A 19,941-nucleotide genomic window follows, 5' to 3' on the forward strand; every position below is an offset into this window, starting at 1 on the left:
TACATCTGTAACTCTATTTCTGTTTTGTATATAAGTTCATTTGTAATCTTTTTTTGTTTTTGGATTCCATGTATAAGCAGTACCCTGTGTTATCTTTCTCTGACCTACTTCACTAAGTATGACAGTGTCTAGGGCCATCCATGTTGCTGCAGACGGCATTGTTGCATTCTTTTTTGTGGCTGAGTAATACTCCATTGTATGTATGTACTACATCTTCTTTATCCGTCCATATGTCAGTGGACACTTAGCTTGCTTCTGTGTCTTGACTACTGTGAATAGCTCCTGCACCATTCCTGTTCTTTCTACCCAGAAGCAGTCACTGCTACCAGTTTCTGGTTTGGGTTCCCCCTGTATTCATCATTACAACTTTCAGTAATATACTTCCTTTCTGATCTATCAACTTAGACAATATTGATTGCTATAAAAGAATTATTTAGCCCACTTATCTCATCTCCCACTTTATCCTCTCAATTTTTATTATAGTATTATTTTATAAATTATTATAGAGATTGTGTTACACCTTTAAAAATCTCATTAAAAGATATGTCTCTTAATATGTCAACTTTAGGCAGTACTGTGTCCTCTCCTTGAATATGAGGCTATTAACTTAGGTAATCTTTCTTTGGCTTCCACTGCCCTCTTCTCTCCCAATTTTTGCTGTCTCCTTTATTATTTTTATACTCTAGATTATAATTATAATTGGCTATGATCTGTCTCCCAGTTGATTATAAAAACAGAATGAAAATTTATAATGTTATGAATATTATATACTGTTTCACCAATCATGTTATTGAACCTGAAGAGAAGGAAATATAACCCTAGGATTAATAATTTGCTTCTAAACAAAGAACCTCTAAGCATTCAACTCCAAAGGGTCGTCGCCTGTTTTCTTTTAGTCTCTTGTAGGTCACGGTCAGATGCTGCTGTTTCTCATTTTCCATGTTGTCCTCTTAGATTCCATTTTCGTTCTCCTGGAGTAACTCCTTGAATAATTTTTGTTTTTCATGCAGCACTTTGGACAGTAAACTTCGAGTTCTTAAGTGCTCCCCAGCTGTCTGCTTTTGTCCTCAAGGGCTAACTCTGCTTGTTCATCTTGCTCTTTGCATGGGTGGTCCTCAGCCTTGTAGACCTCTGGTGGCTGGGATGGTGAGACAGGCGCTGCCGTGGCTTCCCTCTGCCAGTGTGGGTGTGCAGGTCTGTTCCCCTGAAGGGCTCTCCTGGTAGGGGATTCTACATGAGCAGAGTTCCGGAAGGCTCAGGAGCAGGGAACAGACTGGCCACCCGAGGATTTGACTGGCCTCACTCTGTCTGAAGAACTTGAGTGTCTGCCATCCTGCACTGCTCCTTGTTTGGCTTTGTTTAGCAGGGCAGGGGGGAACCATTGGGATTTTTGGCCTTTGGGTCTTTTAACTGTGCATAAAGCACCTAACATAAAATTTGGCATCTTGAAATATCAATAACCTCAGATATGCAGATGACACCCCCCTTATGGCAGAAAGTGAAGAGAAACTAAAAAGCCTCTTGATGAACGTGAAAGAGGAGAGTAAAAAAGTTAGCTTAAAGCTCAACATTCAGAAAACGAAGATCATGGCATCCGGTCCCATCACTTCATGGCAAATAGATGGGGAAACAGTGGAAACAGTGTCAGACTTTATTTTTTGGGGCTCCAAAATCACTGCAGATGGTGACTGCAGCCATGAAATTAAAAGACGCTTACTCCTTGGAAGAAAAGTTATGACCAACCTAGATAGTATATTCAAAAGCAGAGACATTACTTTGCCGACTGAGGTCCGTCTAGTCAAGGCTGTGGTTTTTCCTGTGGTCATGTATGGATGTGAGAGTTGGACTGTGAAGAAGGCTGAGCGCCGAAGAATTGATGCTTTTGAACTGTGGTGTTGGAGAAGACTCTTGAGAGTCCCTTGGACTCCAAGGAGATCCAACCAGTCCATTCTGAAGGAGATCAACCCTGGGATTTCTTTGGAAGGAATGATGCTAAAGCTGAAACTCCAGTACTTTGGCCACCTCATGCGAAGAGTTGACTCATTGGAAAAGACTCTGATGCTGGGAGGGATTGGGGGCAGGAGGAGAAGGGGACGACAGAGGATGAGATGGCTGGATGGCATCACGGACTCGATGGACGTGAGTCTGAGTGAACTCCGGGAGCTGGTGATGGACAGGGAGGCCTGGCGTGCTGCGATTCATAGGGTCGCAAAGAGTTGGACACGACTGAGTGACTGAACTATGAACTAACTATAACCATTTTTAAGTGTGCAGTACAGTGATGTTAACAGTGTGCATGTTTCGTAAAATAGATCTCTGTAGAGCTTTTTTAGCTTGCTAAACTGAAACTCTCTGCCTTCTTTTTAAATGACTGAGTAATAATCCCCTATGTATATGCACCACATTTTCTTTATCCATTCATCCACCCATGGATATTTAGGTTGCTTCTGTCCCTTGGCTATTGCAGTGATTAGTGCTGCACTGAATGCGGATATGCAAATATCTCTTCAACACCCTGTTTTCTTTTCTTCTGGAATATGTACCTGGAAGTGGGATTCCTGGATCATATTGTAATTCTGTTTTTAATGTCCATACTGTGTTCTATAGCAGCTGCCTACTTTGGTGAGGATTTCTAGTAATACGTTGAACAGAAGGAGTGGGAGAGGTCATCCTTGCCCTGTTCATGATCTTTGAGGAAATGCTTTCAGCTTTTCACCATTGAGTGATGTTAGCTGTAGGATTTTCATACCTGGCCATTACTATGTTTAGGTACTTTCCTTATTTTCTTTTTATTGATTGAATACAGTCAATATGATATATGATAAATATATCATGAAAAAGAGTTGAATTTTGTCAAAGGCTTTTTTCTTTCAGTTGAAATGATCATTTCCCCCTTCATTCTGTTGATGTGTTATATTACATTGATCTCCTTTCATATGTTGTACTATCCTTGTGTTCCAGAAATAAAAACTGCTTGGCTAAAAATAAAGGCATATAATCCTTTCAGTGTGCTGCTAAACTCACTTTGCTAGCATTTTGTTGAGGATTCTGGCATCAATATTTATCAGGAATATTAGTCTACAGTTTTCTTGCAGCATGTTTGTCTGGTTTGGGTATTAAAGTAATGCTGACTTCAGAGAATGAATTTGCAAGTGTTCATTTATCTTGAGTTTTTGGGGGACAATTTGAGAAGGATTGGTGTTCATTTCTCTTTATGTATTTGGTAGATTTCTTTAGTAAAGCCATCTGGTTCTGGGCTTTTCTTTGCTGGGAAGTTTTTTTAATCACTGATTAAGTCTTTTTACTAGTTCTATATTTGTTCAGGCTTTTTAAATTCGTGATTCAGTCTTTGTTGGTTTTATGTTTTTAGAAGTTGATCCATTTTTTCCCCCTAGATTCTTTGGCATCTAATTGTTGGTAGTAGTTTCTTATAATCCTTTTTATTTCTGGCATCAGTTATAGTGTCTCCTCTTTCATTTCTTATTTTTGTTATTTGAGCTTTTCTTCTTTGTTAGTCAAACTAAAAGTTTGTTGATTTGTTGGTCTTTTCAAAAAACCAACTCTTAGTTTCATTGATTTCTTTTTTTCCTATTGCCTTCTATTTTCTAATTCATTTGTTTCTGCTCTAGTCTTTATTATTTCCTTCCTTCTGATAACTTTGGATTTAGTTTGGTCTTCTTTTTCTAGTTCCTTGAGCCATAAAGTGGGTTGTTGATTTGAGATATTTCCCCTTTCAATGAAGGCATTTAAGACTATAAATTTCCCTATTAGTTCTGCTTTTGCAGAATCCCATAAGTGTTGGTATATTGTATTTTCATTTACCTCAAAATTTTTTCTAATTTCTCTTGTGATTTCTTCCTTGGCCCATTGTTGGTTGTTGAAGAGTGTGCTATTTAATTTTTGCTTAACATTTGTTCACTTTTCAGCTTTCCTTTTGCTGTTGATTTCTAGACTCATTCCACTGTTGTCTAAAAAGATAATTGATAGAATTTCATTTTTCTTAAATTTGTTAAGATGTGTTTTGTGGCCCAACAGGCAATCTATCCTGGAGAACATTCCACGTGTGCTTTAGAAGAATGTGTGTTCTGCCCTTGCTGAGCAGAGTGTTCCGCCCACGTGAGGTCCAGTTGGCCTCCATGTTATTCAGGTCCTCTTATTTTCTTGGCTCTGATGTCTTGTTGTGCTAACTCTTATTGAGAGCAGAGTATTTAAATCGCCTACTGTTACTATGTTACTGCCTACTTTTTCTTTCAGTTTGGTCAATTTTTGCATCATAGATGTGGGTACTATGATGTGAACAATATATAATTATTGTTTCTGGTTAATTGACCCTTTATATTTGTATAATGCCCTTCTTTGTCTATCTCAGTCTTTAAAATCTGTTTTGTAAGTATGGCCGCCTATTTTTTTGTTTGTTTGTCTTTGTTCGTTTTGCTTGTTACCATTTGCATGGAGAATCTTTCTCTGTCCTTTCACTTTCATCATATGTGTTCTTATATCTAAAGTGACACACTTAGAGCTAGCTTGTAGTTGGATCTTTTTTATTCCACTCAGCTTCTCTATGTCTTTTGATCGGGGAATGTCTGCTTACCTTTAAAGTAATTACTTGTGGTAACAAAATTATTATTGCAATCTTATTCATTGTTTTCTGTATAGTTACAGTTATTTTGTCCTTTTCCTCTCTTGATGTACTCCTTTGTGTTTTGCTGACTTTTTTGGTAGCGTCTTGGTTTGATTTCTTTCTCATTTTTCTTTTATCTATTTTCTATGGGTATTTCTTTGTGGTTAACATGGATAATACATTAAAAATCTTATAATAGTCTATTCTAAAAATGATAAAATTCAGTCATGTACAAAATCTCTACTCTTTTATGTTTCCCCTCATTACACAATTTTATAGTTGTAGTTATTTTAATGAATTTACCCTTTAAATTCTACACCAGAGTCAAAAATGATACACCATTATTGTGTACTGTTTTTGTCAATGTATTTGTCAATGCAACCTTCACCAGAAAATTTTATATTTTTATATGCTATCATGTTGCTGTCTAGCATTCTTTCATTTTAACTTGATGGACTCTCTTTAGCATTGCCTGTAAGGAAGATGTTGGTGATGAATTCCCTTAGCTTTTGTTTAGCTGGAAAGGTCTTACTTCTCTATCACTTTTGAAAGATAGTTTTGCAGGATATAGTATTCTTGGTTGGCAGATTTTTACTTTCAGCCCTTTAAATATGTCATTTTACTCCCTTTTGGCCTGTATTTTTTTCTGCTAAGAACTCCTCTGATAATCTTATGGGATCTTCCTTGAACATGACACGTGTCTTGCTGCTTTCAAGAATCTCTCTTTGTCCTTTGACAGTTTTATTACAGTGTATCTCAGTATCAGATTCTTTGGGTTCATCCTAGTTGAAGTCTTTTAAATTTCTTGAGTCTGGATGTCCATTTTATTCCTCAGATTTGGAAAGTTTTTGACCATTATTTCTTCAAATAAGCTCTCTGCCTTTCTCGCTCTCCTCTTTCTGAGATTCCCACGATGCATATATTGTTCTGCTTGCTGAGGTACATTGTTGTTCAGTCTCTCAGCCGTGTCCAACTCTTTGCAACCCCATGGACTGCAGCACGCCAGACTTCCCCATCCTTCACCATCTCCCAGAACTTGCTCAAACTCATGTTCACTGAGTCAGTGATGCCATTCAACCACTTCATCCTCTGTTGTCCCCTTCTCCTTCTGCCTTCAGTCTTTCCCAGCCTCAGCGTCTTTTCCAGTGAGTTGGCTCTTCGCATCAGGTGGACAAAATATTGGAGCTTCAGCATCAGTCTTTCTAATGAATATTCAGAATTGATTTCCTTTAGAATTGACTGGTTTGATCTCCTTGCTGTCCAAGGGACTCTCAAGAGTCTTCTCCAGCACCACAGTTTGAAAGCATTTTTTTGGCATTCAGCCTTCTTTATGGTCCAACTCCACATCCATACATGACTACTGGAAAAACCATAGCTTTGACTAGACGGCCCTTTGTTGACAAAGTAATGTCTCTGCTTTTTAATATGCTGTCTATGTTTGTCATATTTGTGACTTCAGTCACCATCTGCAGTGATTTTGGAGCCCAAGAAAATAAAGTCTTTCCCTGTTTCCATTGTTTGCTCATCTATTTCCCATGCAGTGATGGGACCAGATGCCATGATCTTAGTTTTTTGAATGTTGAGTTTTAAGCCAGTTTTTTCATTCTCCTCTTTCACTTTAATCAAGAGGCTCTTTAGTTCCTCTTTGCTTTCACCCTTCACTGCCATAAGGGTGCTGTCATCTGCATATCTGAGGTTATCGATACTTCTTGCAATCTTGATACCAGCTTGTGCTTCATCCAGCCTGGCATTTCGCATGATGTACTCTGCATGTAAGTTAAGTAAGGTGACAATATACAGCCTTGACATAATTCCTTTCCCAATTCTGAACCAGTCTTTTGTTCCATGTCCAGTTCTAACTGTTGCTTCTTGACCTGCATACAGATTTCTCAAGAGGCAGGTAAGGTGGTCTCTTATTCCCATCTCTTTAAGTTGTTAAAAAAAAAAAAGAAAAAGAATTGTTCAGTTTGTTGTAATCCACTCAGTCAAAGGCTTTAGTGTAGTCAGTGAAGCAGAAGTAGATGTTTTTCTGGAATTTTCATGCTTTTTCTATGATCCAACGGATGTTGGCAGTTTGATCTCTGGTTCCTCTGCCTCTTCAAAATCCAGATTGTACATCTGGAAGTTCTTGGTTCACACTGTTGAAGCCTGGTTTGGAGAATATGAAACCTGGCCGATGTACATTAAGTATCATTTTTTGGTAAATACTTATTGGCTTTATTTTTGGCTGCGTCAGATCCTAGTTGAGGCACATGGGATCTTCGTTGCAGCTTGCAGGCTTTCATTGAGGCACACGCACTTCTTTCTGGTTGTGTTACGTGGGCTCATCAGTTGTGGTGTGTGGGCTTATGCACCATGGCATAAGGGATCTTAGTTTCCCAACCAGAGAAAGAACTTGCATCCCCTGCATTGGAAGGTGGATTCTCAATTACTGGACCACCTGGGAAGTCCCTCCACTGAGTATCTTAAGCTTTCTTCATCTTTCTTCTTTCTTTTTGCTCCTCTGACTCAGTAATTTCAGATAACCTGTCTTAGGGTTCATGGTTATTTTCTTCTCCTTGAGCAAGTTTGATGTTGAACCCATCTAGTGAACTTCTCAATTTAGTTATTGCATTCTTCAGCTCCAGAATTGGTTTAGTTCTCTATTTTTTTAATAGTTTCTATCTCTTTGTTGATATTTTCACTTTGTTTATTCATCATTTTCCTGATTGTGATTAGTTTTTTATCTGTGTTCTCTTGTAATTCATTAAGCTTAAGATGATTGTTTTGCATTCTTTGTCATATATAGATTTCTGTTTCTTTTGGGTCTTTTTTGAGATTTATTATTTTTCTTTATTGTGTCATATTTCCCTGTTTGTGTTCTTGTTAAATTTTGCTGAGATTTGGGCACTTGAAAAAACAGCCACTTCTCCCAATGTTTACAGACTAGCTTTGTACAGGCAGAGACCTCCATTAGGCGGCCCAGCTAGAGATTCTGGGAATGTCTCAAACCTTTTCTGGAGATGGCGTTTTTGCTGGATTTGTTCATAAAGTGTCCCAGTTAGAGAAGTTTGCTTTTTCTCTTTTGAAAAAAGGGTTTGTAATCTCTTGCTCCCTCTGGTGTCTAATTTTAGTATTGCAGCTTCTCTGGTATTTTCAACAATCTCTCTTGTTCTCATTGCCCCCGCCCCTGCCAGGCATGCAAAGTATGAAGGATCCTCTCCAGTGCTCTGAGTCTAGTGAGACAGTTCCTAGGGAAGTCCTTAGATAAGGTGGAACATTGAATGTATGTTTCATTTCTCTACTCTTGAAGGAGAAGCCAAGAGTGGATATTTTCTCCCACTTGTGCCAAGTCTTTAGTGGGAGTCTGGTATGACCTTGGTCTCAACTTTCTTGGGCCTGGCAACCCCACCCAAGGAGCTCTCCCAGAAGACAACATGTTTTCTTTAAAGCGCACGTCTTTGGCTTTAGTTCCACAGTAGAACTTGCGGTCTTTCTGTTACCAGGTGGCATGGTTTTGGTGCTCTGGCAGGAGAAGATGAGCACACATCTTTCTACTCTGCATCTTGAACCAGTCTCACAGGGTGGCATGAGAAAGGCCCTCCTATGGCCCCAGCTTTTCTGAAGGCAGTTCTTCAATGCATTCACTTTGGTGCTAACTCCCTGCCCCAATCCTTTCCTTTTGTGAGGCTGAATCCCACATTGGTTTTCTTCTGAGTCTCCTTTGGGAGGACCTGCCTTTGTCTCAGGAGACTTGAGCAGCACTTTCCACTCCATAAGCCCTATATCCAGAAGTTCTGTCAAATTCTCTTGCTTTCCAATCTTGTTCTTTTTAGATTTTATGTTTTGTCATTTCAGGAGACCCTGGGGAGGTAGGATAAGACATGTGCATGCTTGATCTACCATTTTAAAATGAAAATCCCTGATTTTTTTCCCTTAAGGGCTTGATCCAGTAATTTTTTCAGTCTCAGTTTCGTTAATCATTCATTAATTGGCACTTGGCAGTTAATTTATCTGATGATGAGGAGAGGATGCTTTTTTGAAGGACTTTATTTTATTCAGTGGGCTCTGAATGAAAAGAGGTAACCTGGCAGACCTATCTCTGTAGAAATCAAATTAGCTTTACAGAGTTCCAAGAATTTATCTCCATTTGCATTTTCTATTTCAGCAGAGACAGGGTTTGGGGCACACTCCTACAAACACAGCTGCTACTGCCGATCATATTATAAATTTTCTAGTTTTTATAAAAATGGTTCCACTTGCTCACTGTGCAAGAGTCTGACAGCCCTGCAGTGACCACAGGTGGGCGACGCGGTGATGGCAGTACTTGACTGCTGGTGCCAGATAGCACGTAGCTTCTGAGTGCCGACTGTCTCTGGTCCTCCTGGTCCTTTTCCGTTTCCCGGCTAAGACACGCTGTAATCACTATTTGAAGCGTGTTGTTATGGGTCGCCAACTTCTTTGTATTGGTTAGTTTCAGCATTCTACCATCTCCCCACCCTACCCCTCACTTTTTCTTTTCTCCTTTACTTTGTTTAGAATAAAGTTTGTGAATTTCACTTTCAAGGAAGATAGTTGGCAAAGAATCACAATCATGGCCCACAAAATGTCTTCTCTTTTCACAGACAGGCTATGAAAATCCAGCCCAGCTATTCATTTTGAAGGTGTTTTTCTTCAAATCTGAGCAGATTTGTATTTTATCTTAGGCTTTCTTTTATTAATGAAAACAAGTAAAAATAGCTAAAATGTTTTCTTACAATTTTTTTCCTCTGTTCAGTTAGCATAAAATAGTTCCCAGCCTTGAAACACATTTTCTGTGGGAAAAATATAAATGAGATTTTAAAAATTGATCTTTTGAAACACAATGCTACAAATGTTATTTAGATTTCTAGGTTAAACTACAAAATCTATCACGATGCTCATCTTGAATTCTGGATCCTGGTATAAGAACTCAATAAGAAGAAAGTGGGGTCTAATTTGTCCTTTGCTGATCATTCAGACAATGTTGGTTCCTCTCTGCTTTTCTCTCTCTCTTTTTCTATTTATTTTTCCAATAAGGAGTGATTTGCTTTTCTCTCTTCCCCACAATGAATTTTTTAAGCTTTTTATTTTATATTGAAATATAAACAATTAACAGTGTTGTGATAGTTCCAGGTGGACAGCAAAGGGACTCAGCTATACATGCACATGTAGCCATTCTCCCCCAAACTCCCCTCCCATCCAGGCTGCCACATAACTGCCTCTGCTTCTCTTTACCCCTCTTCCTTGAAGCTGGTTCCCTGTGTTGAACCTACTGTGGTGGTGCCTTCCCCATCTCACTTCCTAGTACTCTTGGTTTGGCGGGTGGGGGAGTATACAGTGAGAGAGAATGTTTGCTGTGCTGTGCTTAGTCACACTTCGTTGTACTTAGGCCGACTCTTTGAAACCCCATGGACAGTAGCTCGCCAGTCTCCTCTGTGGGGATTTTCTAGGCAAGAATACTGGGGTGGATTGCCATGCCCTTCTCCAGGGGGTGTCCCCAACCCAGGGATCAAACCCAGGTCTCCCACTTTGCAGGCAGATTCTTTACCAGCTGAGCCACCAGGGAAGCCCAGGATGTCTGCTAACTCCAGCCAGTTAAATTAATTTGTGAATGGTGATGCTTCTTAACCCTCCCAGAGTATTTTCACTTTTTAAAGATGATACGCATTAATCTAAATAAATCTATAATAGGTGGAACTTCTGAAACTGTAGCCAAGTGGGGGAATAATCGACGTTCAGAAGATTTTGAGATAAGGTGAAAGACGGCCACCATCAAAGCAATCTGGCCCTGCAGCAGTGCACTCTGTGTATTTGCAGGCTGTACGAATGCACAGTGATTGCTGTCTCCAGCTTCCTGGGCTCGAGATTAAAAGCCAGACTCTCTGAGCTACAGGTTGTGTGGTTTGGGCCTGGTTACTGGGCACGTGGGCAGTGGTGACCAGGTGGGTTAGGAGCCGGGTGGGGCCCGTGTAGTTCATCTGTTTCATGAGGAGTAGAATCCCTGTGTTCTTTTCAATATAAGTATTTTTTCCTGTATAAAAATAATGCGTGTCTGTTAAAGACTAAAGATAAAGAGATCACCCAAAGTGCCACCATCCAAACAAACTTTCATTATGGAATGTTGATATTTTTTCCAATCTAGCTAAAAGAGTTGGCAATTTTATTTTGTTCTTTGAGACACTTTTTCCCCCCTGCTGAGGACTGTGATTACCTGTTTTTGAGGAAAGGATGCTTACTGATGATTAGCAATTCTGTGAAAGAAAAGTGAGGACCCTACATGTGATTCTCACCTGTCCGTCCTTGTTTTAAGTATTAAATTGCATATTCTAAGCAATAAATGTCTTTTAAATTTCTGTGGTCTCAGATGTGTTCCCTTCAGTGCTGTTCACGCTCATGGGTCACCCATCCCTCCTCGCCAGGGACCGTGCAGACCCCCTGTTTATGGCCAGCCTTCACCTGGCACTCATCCTGGCTCTGTTCCCTGGGGCTTCTTCCAGGATCTTCAGCTTTGGCCGTTCTCTCCTCTGCCCCCAAAGCATCTCTCATGTTGAGGACTTACATCTTTGAAGAGCAAACACGGGGCCAGCCCAGGTCTCCCTCCAGAAGGGCCGTCAGCCCTCAGCCCTCCTTGGCAGGCAGACTCACTGAAGCCTGTTGCTGGTCCCTCCTTCCTCCAGCCTCGCCGCCAGGCTCTTCTCAGCCCTCTGAGTCCTGCCTCCCACCAGGGTCACCAGAAGCTGCTGCTGGGTACCCCCAAATGTTCCTCCTCAGGCTTCATGTAAACTTGACCTTCCCACACCCACCTTGACTGGCTTCTTTCTCTCCGCTTTGCTTGCGTCTTTCCAGAGCCTCCTGGTTTCTGCCTGCCCCCCTGCTGCGGCTCAGGCTTCTTGCTGACCCCTCCCCTCTGCCTGTCATTCATGTTTCGGTTCCGCTTCCATCCTCCGCCACCGTCCCGCTGCATCTCGTCTGTTCTCCCTCATCGCACAGCCTTGGGCAGTTCGTCCTCTCCCCTGGCTTCATTGCCCACTTGCACACACAGCAGCGATCCCAGGTCTCTGCCTCCAGCCCTTCTACGAACTTGAGCCCCGTCTGTCACACCGCGTGCTGATGACTGTCTGCATTTAGACACTCGCCCAGATAGCTTAAAATGTATAGCCCATGCAGACCCCTCCTCCCCTTCAACTGCCCCGGGTCCTGGGCTTGTCATTTGAGTGCACCAGTCAAGGGGGCCTGGTGAGTCTTCTGCTGACGAGCCCCCCAGTGATTCGTGGAGCTGCAGCCGCACTGCTCTCCCGCACACTCCAGTCTCCCTGCTGACTTGCCTGCACTTGCACACTTGTTCACTCCCCCCACCACAGACAGAGAAGTCTGATGGAGTCATCCGCGTTCATGCCTTCAGCGCCGCCTCACTCCTCTGCCAGGTTATGCAGCCCCTATGTCACTTGGCTTCCTGTTGCCTCTGCAGCCCCTCTCTCCTCAGCAACCCCAGCCCTTTGTGTGTGTATCTTCTCTCTGGAAACACTTCAGCCCCCTTCTCCTTGGCGAGATAATTCCTCCTCAACCATTGGGTCTCTGCTCAAATTCACTTCCTTCAGGGAACCCTCTCTGACCTAGTGGAAGTTGGGATTCCTGCTGGTCCACGTGCCCCTGGTCCCAGTGTAGACCCAGCAGTAATACTCCCACGTGGCAACGTTGTGGCCTGTCTTTACTCATCTACCCACCTAGACTGGGAGCCAGAACATCTGCTCTTTTGCTGCAGTGTTAAGGACACTAGTCGTGAACAGAGGGAATGAACCCAGGGCTGCTTCCCTTCTGGCTTTTGGTGGTGTCTGGGGCCAGTGAAGAATGCTCAGCTGTGTGGCTTGTGGAGGCTCTTCAAGAGCATGACCCTGGAGCTGTTCCGTGGGAAGTTAAAAGCTTGAAATAAGTAGGTCTACTGGGAACCTGTGCTGAAAATATAATTCCAAAGAAAATGATTTCTCTGCATATGGGCTTTTAAAAGCATTTTTTAAAATAGGGTATTTTTAGGAAAGTAAACTGTAGAGTTGTTGTTCAGTCGCTCAGTCGTGTCTGACTCTTTGTGACCCCATGGACTGCAGCACACCAGGGTTCCCTGTCCATCACCAACTCCTGGAGCTTGCTCAAACTCATGTCCATTGCGTCTATGATGCCATCCAACCATCTCATCCTCTGCTGCCCTCTGCTCCTGCCTTTCCCAGCATCAGGGTCTTTTCCAGTGAGTCAGCCCTTCACATCAGGTGGCCAAAGTACTGGAGCTTCAGCATCTGCCCAATATTCAGGGTTGAATTCCTTTAGGATTGACTGGTTGGATTTCCTTGCAGTCCAAGGGACTCTCAAGAGCTTTCTCCAATTTGAAAGCAGCAAATCTTTGGTGTTCAACCTTCTTTACTGCCCTACTCTCACATCCATACATGACTTCTGGAAAAACCATAGCTTTGACTAGATGGACCTTTCTTGGCAAAGTGATGTCTCTGCTTTTAATATGCTGTCTAGGTTTGTTATAGCTTTTCTTTCAAGGAGCAAGCATCTCTTAATTTCATGGCTGGAGTCAGAGTCCACAGTGATTTTGGGGGCCCAAAAAAATAAAGTCTGTTACTGTTTCGATTTTTACCCTATCTATATGCCATGAAGTGAAGGGACCAGATTGCCATGATCTTAATTTTTTGAGGTGAGTTTTAAGCCACCTTTTTCACTCTCCTCTTTCACTTTCATCGAGGCTCTTTCGTTCCTGTTCGCTTTCTGCCATTAAGGTGGTGTCATCTGCGTATCTGAGGTTATTGATATTTCTCCCAGCAATCTTGATTCCCGCTTATAATTCATCCAGCCTGGCATTTCACATCATAAACTCTGCGTATTAGTTAAATAAGCAAAATGACAATATACAGCCTTGACATACTCCTTTCCCAATTTTGAACCAGTCCTTTGTTCCATGTCCGGTTCTAACTGTTGCTTCTTGACCTGCAAACATGTTTCTCAGGAGGCAAGTAAGGTGGTCTGGTATTCTCATCTCTTTCAGAACTGTCTGCAGTTTGTTGTGATTCATACAGTCAAAGATTTAGCTTAGTCAGTGAAGCAAAAGTAGATGTTTTTCTGAAATTCTCTTGATTTTTCTGTAATCCAACAGACGTTGGCAGTTTGATCTCTAATTCCTCTGCCTTTTCAAAATCCAGCTTGTACATCTGAAAGTTCTCAGTTCATGTACTGTTGAAGCCTCTGTTCAGTTCAGTCTGACTGTTTGTGATCCCATGGACTACAGCACTCCAGGCCTCCCTGTCCATCACCAACTCCCAGAGCTTACTCAAACTCACGTCCATTGAGTGAGTTGGTGATGCCATCCAACCATCTCCTCCTCTGTCATCCCCTTCTCTGTCTTCAATCTTTCCCAGCATCAGGGTCTTTTCCAATGAGTCAGTTCTTCACATCAGGTGGCCAAAGTATTGGAGTTTCAGCTTCAGCATCAGTCCTTCCAGTGAATATTCAGGGCTGATTTCCCTTAGGATAGACTGGTTGGATCTCCTTTCATTCCAAGGGACTCTCAAGAGTCTTCTCCAACACCGCAGTTCAAAAGCATCAATTCTTCAGTGCTCAGCTTTCTTTATAGTCCAACTCTCAATCCATACATGACTACTGGAAGAACCATAGCTCTGACTAGATGGACCTTTGTTGGCAAAGTAGTGTCTCTGCTTTTTAACATGCTGTCTAGGTTGGTCATAGCTTTACAGTATGAAAAGACAAAAAGATAGGACATGTTGAAGCCTAGCTTGAAGGATTTTGAACATTATCTTGCTAGCATGTAAAAGGAGTGCAATTGTGCAGTAGTTTGAACATTCTTTGGCATTGCCCTTCTTTGGGCTTGGAATGAAAACTGAACTTTTCCAGTCCTTTGGCCACTGCTGAGTTTTCCAAATTTGCTGACACATTGAGTGCAGCACTTTCACAGCATCATCTTTTAGGATTTGAAATCTCTCGACTGGAATTCCATCATCTCCACTAGCTTTGTTTGTAGTAATACTTTCTAAGGCCCACTTGACTTCATGCTCCAGAACGTCTGGCTCTAGGTGAGTGACCACACCATCATGTTTATCCGAGTCATTAAGACCTTTTCTGTTTAGTTCTTCTGTGTATTCTTGCCACCTCTTCTTCATCTCTTCTGCTTTTGTTAAGTCCATACCATTTCTGTACTTTATTGTGCCCACCTTTACGTGAAATGTTCCCTTGGTATCTCTAATTTTCCTGAAGAGATCTTCAGTCTTTCCCATTCTATTGTTTTCCTGTTTCTTTGCATTTTTCACTTAGGAAGGCTTTCTTATCTCTCCTTGCATTGTCCATTTAAGAAAGCCGTCTTATCTCTCCTTGCTATTCTTTGGAACTCTGCTTTCAGATGGGTATATCTTTCGCTTTCTCCTTTGAGTGATTCACTATAGAGAACCCCAAAGGTTGTTGCTATGTAAGTGTGTTAACCATGTTAAAATGACCTCCCATTTTAGCTAGTATTGTCTAATCAATATCAAGTTCTTTTCAATTCAAGAGAGTTTTATGGACATTTCATATGGAAACCCGGAGAAGGCGATGGCACCCCACTCCAGTACTCTTGCCTGGAGAATCCCATGGGCGGAGGAGCCTGGTGGGCTGCAGTCCATGGGGTCGCTAAAGAGTCAGACACGACTGAGCAACTTCACTTTCACTTTTCACTTTCATGCATTGGAGAAGGAAATGGCAACCAACTCCAGTGTTCTTGCATGGAGAATCCTAGGGATGGGGGAGACTGGTGGGCTGCCGTCTGTGGGGTTGCACAGAGTCGGACACGACTGAAGCGACTTAGCAGCCGCAGCAGCATATGGAAACCACGAGGAGCAAGGTCTGTGGCAGCCTTTCCCGGTCTCGCAGTAGCTGGTCCTGGTTCCCAAAGAAGAGTTGACACATCTCACAAGTCCCCTGTGTGCAAGAGAAAACCTCGGCAGGGTCTTCTTTCTCAGTAATTCCTACTGAGACTCCAAAGAAGAGAAGATGGGGACAGATCTGTTAGGAGAAATGGAACAGGGCCCATGCCTGGATCATCGTGGGGCTCTGGCAACCTGAGGGCACACCACGCCATTTATAGAAAATAAGGCGATTTCCTGTCTTAACTCTTCTGCAAAAGAGGTTAAGTCTTACATGAAATTATATCTCAGTAGTCCAGTGGAATGAAATAATGACACAGTATAGCTCTTTCTGAATTATTTATTTCTTATTTGTAGATTATATCCAGGTTCCTGTTAATTCACTTAGTTCAGAATTGCAACACATGATGTCATCTGTTTTATTTCCTTGTTTTCACATGGCAGACACCTAGTCAGTGTCTTCCAATGCCTTCTTTGGTCATGACATTCACATTTTAGAGAAGATTACCCTTCCCTAGTCCACTCCAGACCTCCTGTTAATGCCAGGCAGTCCCTGGCCTGCCCTGGCCTTCTGCCGGTTTTCAAGTCTTTGTATTGAATTATTGCTTGTTCTGGCGTGATGCTGATTTCCTCCATTATTTCATACTTCTCCCAGGAGATATCCACATGTTATTTATCCTTCATCCCTCATTTGAAAATATCACAGTAAAGAAATCACTTATTTTTTTTTAACCGTCTTTTCTGCTAATTATTCAGTGCAGCATATCTTACAGGCTGTTCCCTCTCCTTCACTGATTTTCTTCATGCCTAATACTTACCTTGGATTTTTATTTTACAGCCTTTGATATTTACTAATTCATGCCATCATCAAAGAGGCAACTTTATTCTTACGACCATTCGGGTTTCTGTGGGTGCTGGCCCTGGGTCACAAGATGATGGCAGCATTAGAGAAACACTGAGTCGAGGCTGCGTGTCTGAGCAGCAGACTTAGCCGAGGAAGCGGTCCCTGCTGGCTTATTTCTGCAGAGAAAGGAGCATGATCACAAACCTCATATGATTATTTTAGAGAACCTCTCTATGGCGTTGGTGGAGAAGAGAAATAAAACAGCTAGGTTCTAAGTTTCTCGTGTTATAAGGGGAGAGGACATACTCTGTCTGTATTCTGCCTCACAATATGTGGAGTCTGCAGCATAAAGTAGTGCATTAGTCAGTCAGCTCATCAATACTTATTGATTGTCATTTCATGAAAGACACTGCACCAGACACTATTGGGGAAGCAGAGGATTCCAGGCCCCTGCTATTTAAGGCGCATGCATGTTTCATGTAACTCAGCCTGAAGCACAGGACAGAGGAGGGTGTGGTTGCACAAAGAGAAACATTTGACTGTACACGGGGCACCCTAAATTCACTGGGAATTAAGACACAAGTAGAAAAACGCATTTTGTGGTAGACTTTTTAGAACAAACTTTATTTTTCATTGAGCCTAGCATATGGTATCATTTTAAGGGAATAACTGATTTTAAAAGAAGAAAGCAAAGTCAGTCAGTAACGATTCAGTGGCCACAGTAGGGTGAATTAAATATAAGTTAAGGACCTGGTTGATCTGTGATTCATCACAGGCCAGTAGTTAGAAGTGACCCAAGGTTAATGAGCAGGATCGCAGTGCTAGTTTGTCTCCTTGCCCACGTGGTCCAGTGTGTCCCGGCAACGTGTGCTCTTTCTTCTTTTCAGCACATGCTCCTGGCTTTGAAGTTCATCCTTGCATTTGCCATACCTGATAAGCCACGGCATATCCAGATGAAACTGGCCAGATTGGAATTTGAATCATTGGAGGCACTCAAGCAGCAGGTAAGGGCAGCTGTCCTGAAAATAAGAATGTATTTCTTTAGCAAATGCCAGGAGACATAAATCGGAGAATTGCTGCTCAGCGCTTCCTGCAACCTTGAAGTTAACCAGTTTAAGTAAGTATAGAAGGTTCCAGTTTATTTTCTTTATAATTTGCTTTTGGATATAGTTGGCTAACAATGTTGCATTCGTTTCAGGTGCACAGCAAAGTGATTCAGTTATACATACACATGCATCTGTTCTTTCTCAAATTCTTTAAGTTCTTACAGAATATTGAGCACACCTCCCTGTGCTACGCAGTATAGGTCCCTGTTGGTTACGTATTTCAAATATAGTAATGAACATATTTCAGTCCCAAACTCCCTGTTCACCCCTCTCCCCATACCTTTCCCTTTGGGAACCGTCAGTTTGTTTTCTACAGCTATGAGTCTATTTCTCATTTTTACAAATAAGTTCACTTGTGTCTTTTTTTTTTTTTAGATTACACATATAAGTGATACCACATGATATTTGTCTTTGTCTCACTTACTTCACTCAGAACGATAATCTCCAGGTCAATCCCTGTTGCTGCGAGTGGCATTATTTCATTCTTTTTAATGGCTAAGTAATATTCCATTGTGTATGTGTACCTCAACTTCTTTATCCATTCATTTGCCAATGGATGTCTAGGTTGCTTCCATTCCTAGCTACTGTGAGTAGTGCTGCTATGAATATTGGGGTACATGTGTCTTTTTCAGTTGTGGTTTTCTCAGGGTATATGCCCAGCAGTGGGATTGTTGGGTCATGTGGTGATTTCATTCCTAGTTTTTAAAGGAATCTCCATACCGTCTTCGATAGTGGCTGTATCATTTTGCACTCCCACCAACAGTGCAAGAGGGTTCCCTTTTCTCCACACCCTTTCCAGCATTTATTGTTTGTAGATTTTTCAGTGATGGTCATTCTGACCCGTGTGAGGTAGTAATACCTCATTGTTGTTTTGACTTGCATGTCTCTAATAACGAGCGATGTTGAACACCTTTTCATGCGTTTATTAGCCATCTGTATGTCTTCTTTGGAGAAATGTTTGTTTCAGCCTTCTGCCCACTCTTTGACTGGGTTGTTTGTTTTTCTGGTATTGAGCCGAATGAGCTGCTTATGTGTTTTGGAGATTAATCCTTGGTCAGTTGTTTCATTTGCTATTATTTTCTCTCATTCTGAGGGTTGGCTAATAATAATCTGGTCTGATCAGTCAGACCAGAAGAAAATTTAAATATTTGATACTTCTGTTCACAGGAAATTTTAAAGTCTTCTGAAGTTTCCATTTTGTGCATAAAATTATTATAGCAAAGTATTAAAAAGTGATTGATAAAGACTTTCAAGCAAAAAAATATTTGATTAGGGTAAGATTCTTTGGAAGAAGTGAAAAGAAAATAGTACTTCAAGGAAGGAGAAAAGGAAAACACAAAATTTTTACTTATCATTAGGAGTATATTTGTGTCTCTTGAATGGATGATGGTGGATATCACATCACTATAATGTTAAGCATTTCTTGGATATCTTTAAAAGAGTGACCTTGGAGTTTACTTTTAAAATGTTAATATTCACAGTATGCTAGAAAATATATGTTGCAGCTATTTTAATTTATGATGAAATATTAGATGTCAGCTTAAAATTGTATGGGAGGGCATTTGGCACTCAAAACTTTTAGGGGTGATGTAAGCAGAAATTGTTTTAATTGAACAGCATTGTCTATGGAAGAGTTTTGGTAAATCAAGTTTCTCCACCGATTCCATTTCTAGTGAAGTTTTATAGACTGGGGCAGGCTGGCTGTGTACACACCTTTCCTCCAGGTCAAAGAGGTCTTATTTCATGTTAGTTAAGCTTTCTTCTCCTCTCAGGATTTTACCCTGCCATGAATTTGTTCTAAAAAGCAAAGGGTCTTTCTCAATGCTGGAGATGACTAGCACATCTCATGTTACTAAACATACTTACCTGAAAGTCCAACTTCAGATCTGTCATATTTGCTTTGGAGGGATTGATGGATATTAGTGTTACTATGGATGTGACTAAGTAATGTCCCCAGTCCTCTCGGCTCCTGAATTCATCTTCAGATACTCCCTGAGCTAAGCTGAGTCGCGTCAGTCGTGTCCGACTCTGTGCGCCCCGACAGACGGCAGCCCACCAGGCTCCCCGTCCCTGGGATTCTCCAGGCAAGGACACTGGAGTGGGCTGCCATTTCCTTCTCCATGAAAATATTCCATAATTGAATTTCAGTAACTCTTAAACATTCCACAAAATTTCCTAAGAACGTGTGAGAGTATAAGGCCTGGCAATCCTCTCTAAATACTCCCTAGCTGACAGTAAAAAAAGTCCAAGATGAGTTTGGTTTATGCTCATCTTCACTGAGAAGTGAAACATTACCCTAAAGTCTGTCTATTTTTTTAAAAGATGAAAAACTCTAAGTGGTTTTAAGTCTCTCTGAGGTCTTCTCTCCGGAGGGCATAGACATGATCCTCTGATTGACAGCCCTCGGAAAACGTGATTTTGGTGTTGATTTTACTGTTAGGTCTCTGGAGGAACAGAGAGATCCAG

At 41.5% G+C, this 19,941-nt stretch overlaps 1 protein-coding gene across 1 annotated transcript in view; it reads left to right on the forward strand.

The window, feature by feature from the left end:
- The window catches only part of ANO10 (anoctamin 10), a 220,132-nt gene that overhangs the window by 148,635 nt on the left and 51,556 nt on the right, over positions 1–19,941 (forward strand). Inside the window, exon 12 of the mRNA XM_052636788.1 lies at positions 17,257–17,373. Within this exon, the coding sequence (XP_052492748.1) occupies positions 17,257–17,373 (117 nt within the window). The remainder of the gene's footprint in view (positions 1–17,256; positions 17,374–19,941) is intronic.

Source organism: Budorcas taxicolor, chromosome 1 (assembly GCF_023091745.1).
Source record: "Budorcas taxicolor isolate Tak-1 chromosome 1, Takin1.1, whole genome shotgun sequence".
Classification (NCBI taxonomy): Eukaryota; Metazoa; Chordata; class Mammalia; order Artiodactyla; family Bovidae; genus Budorcas; species Budorcas taxicolor.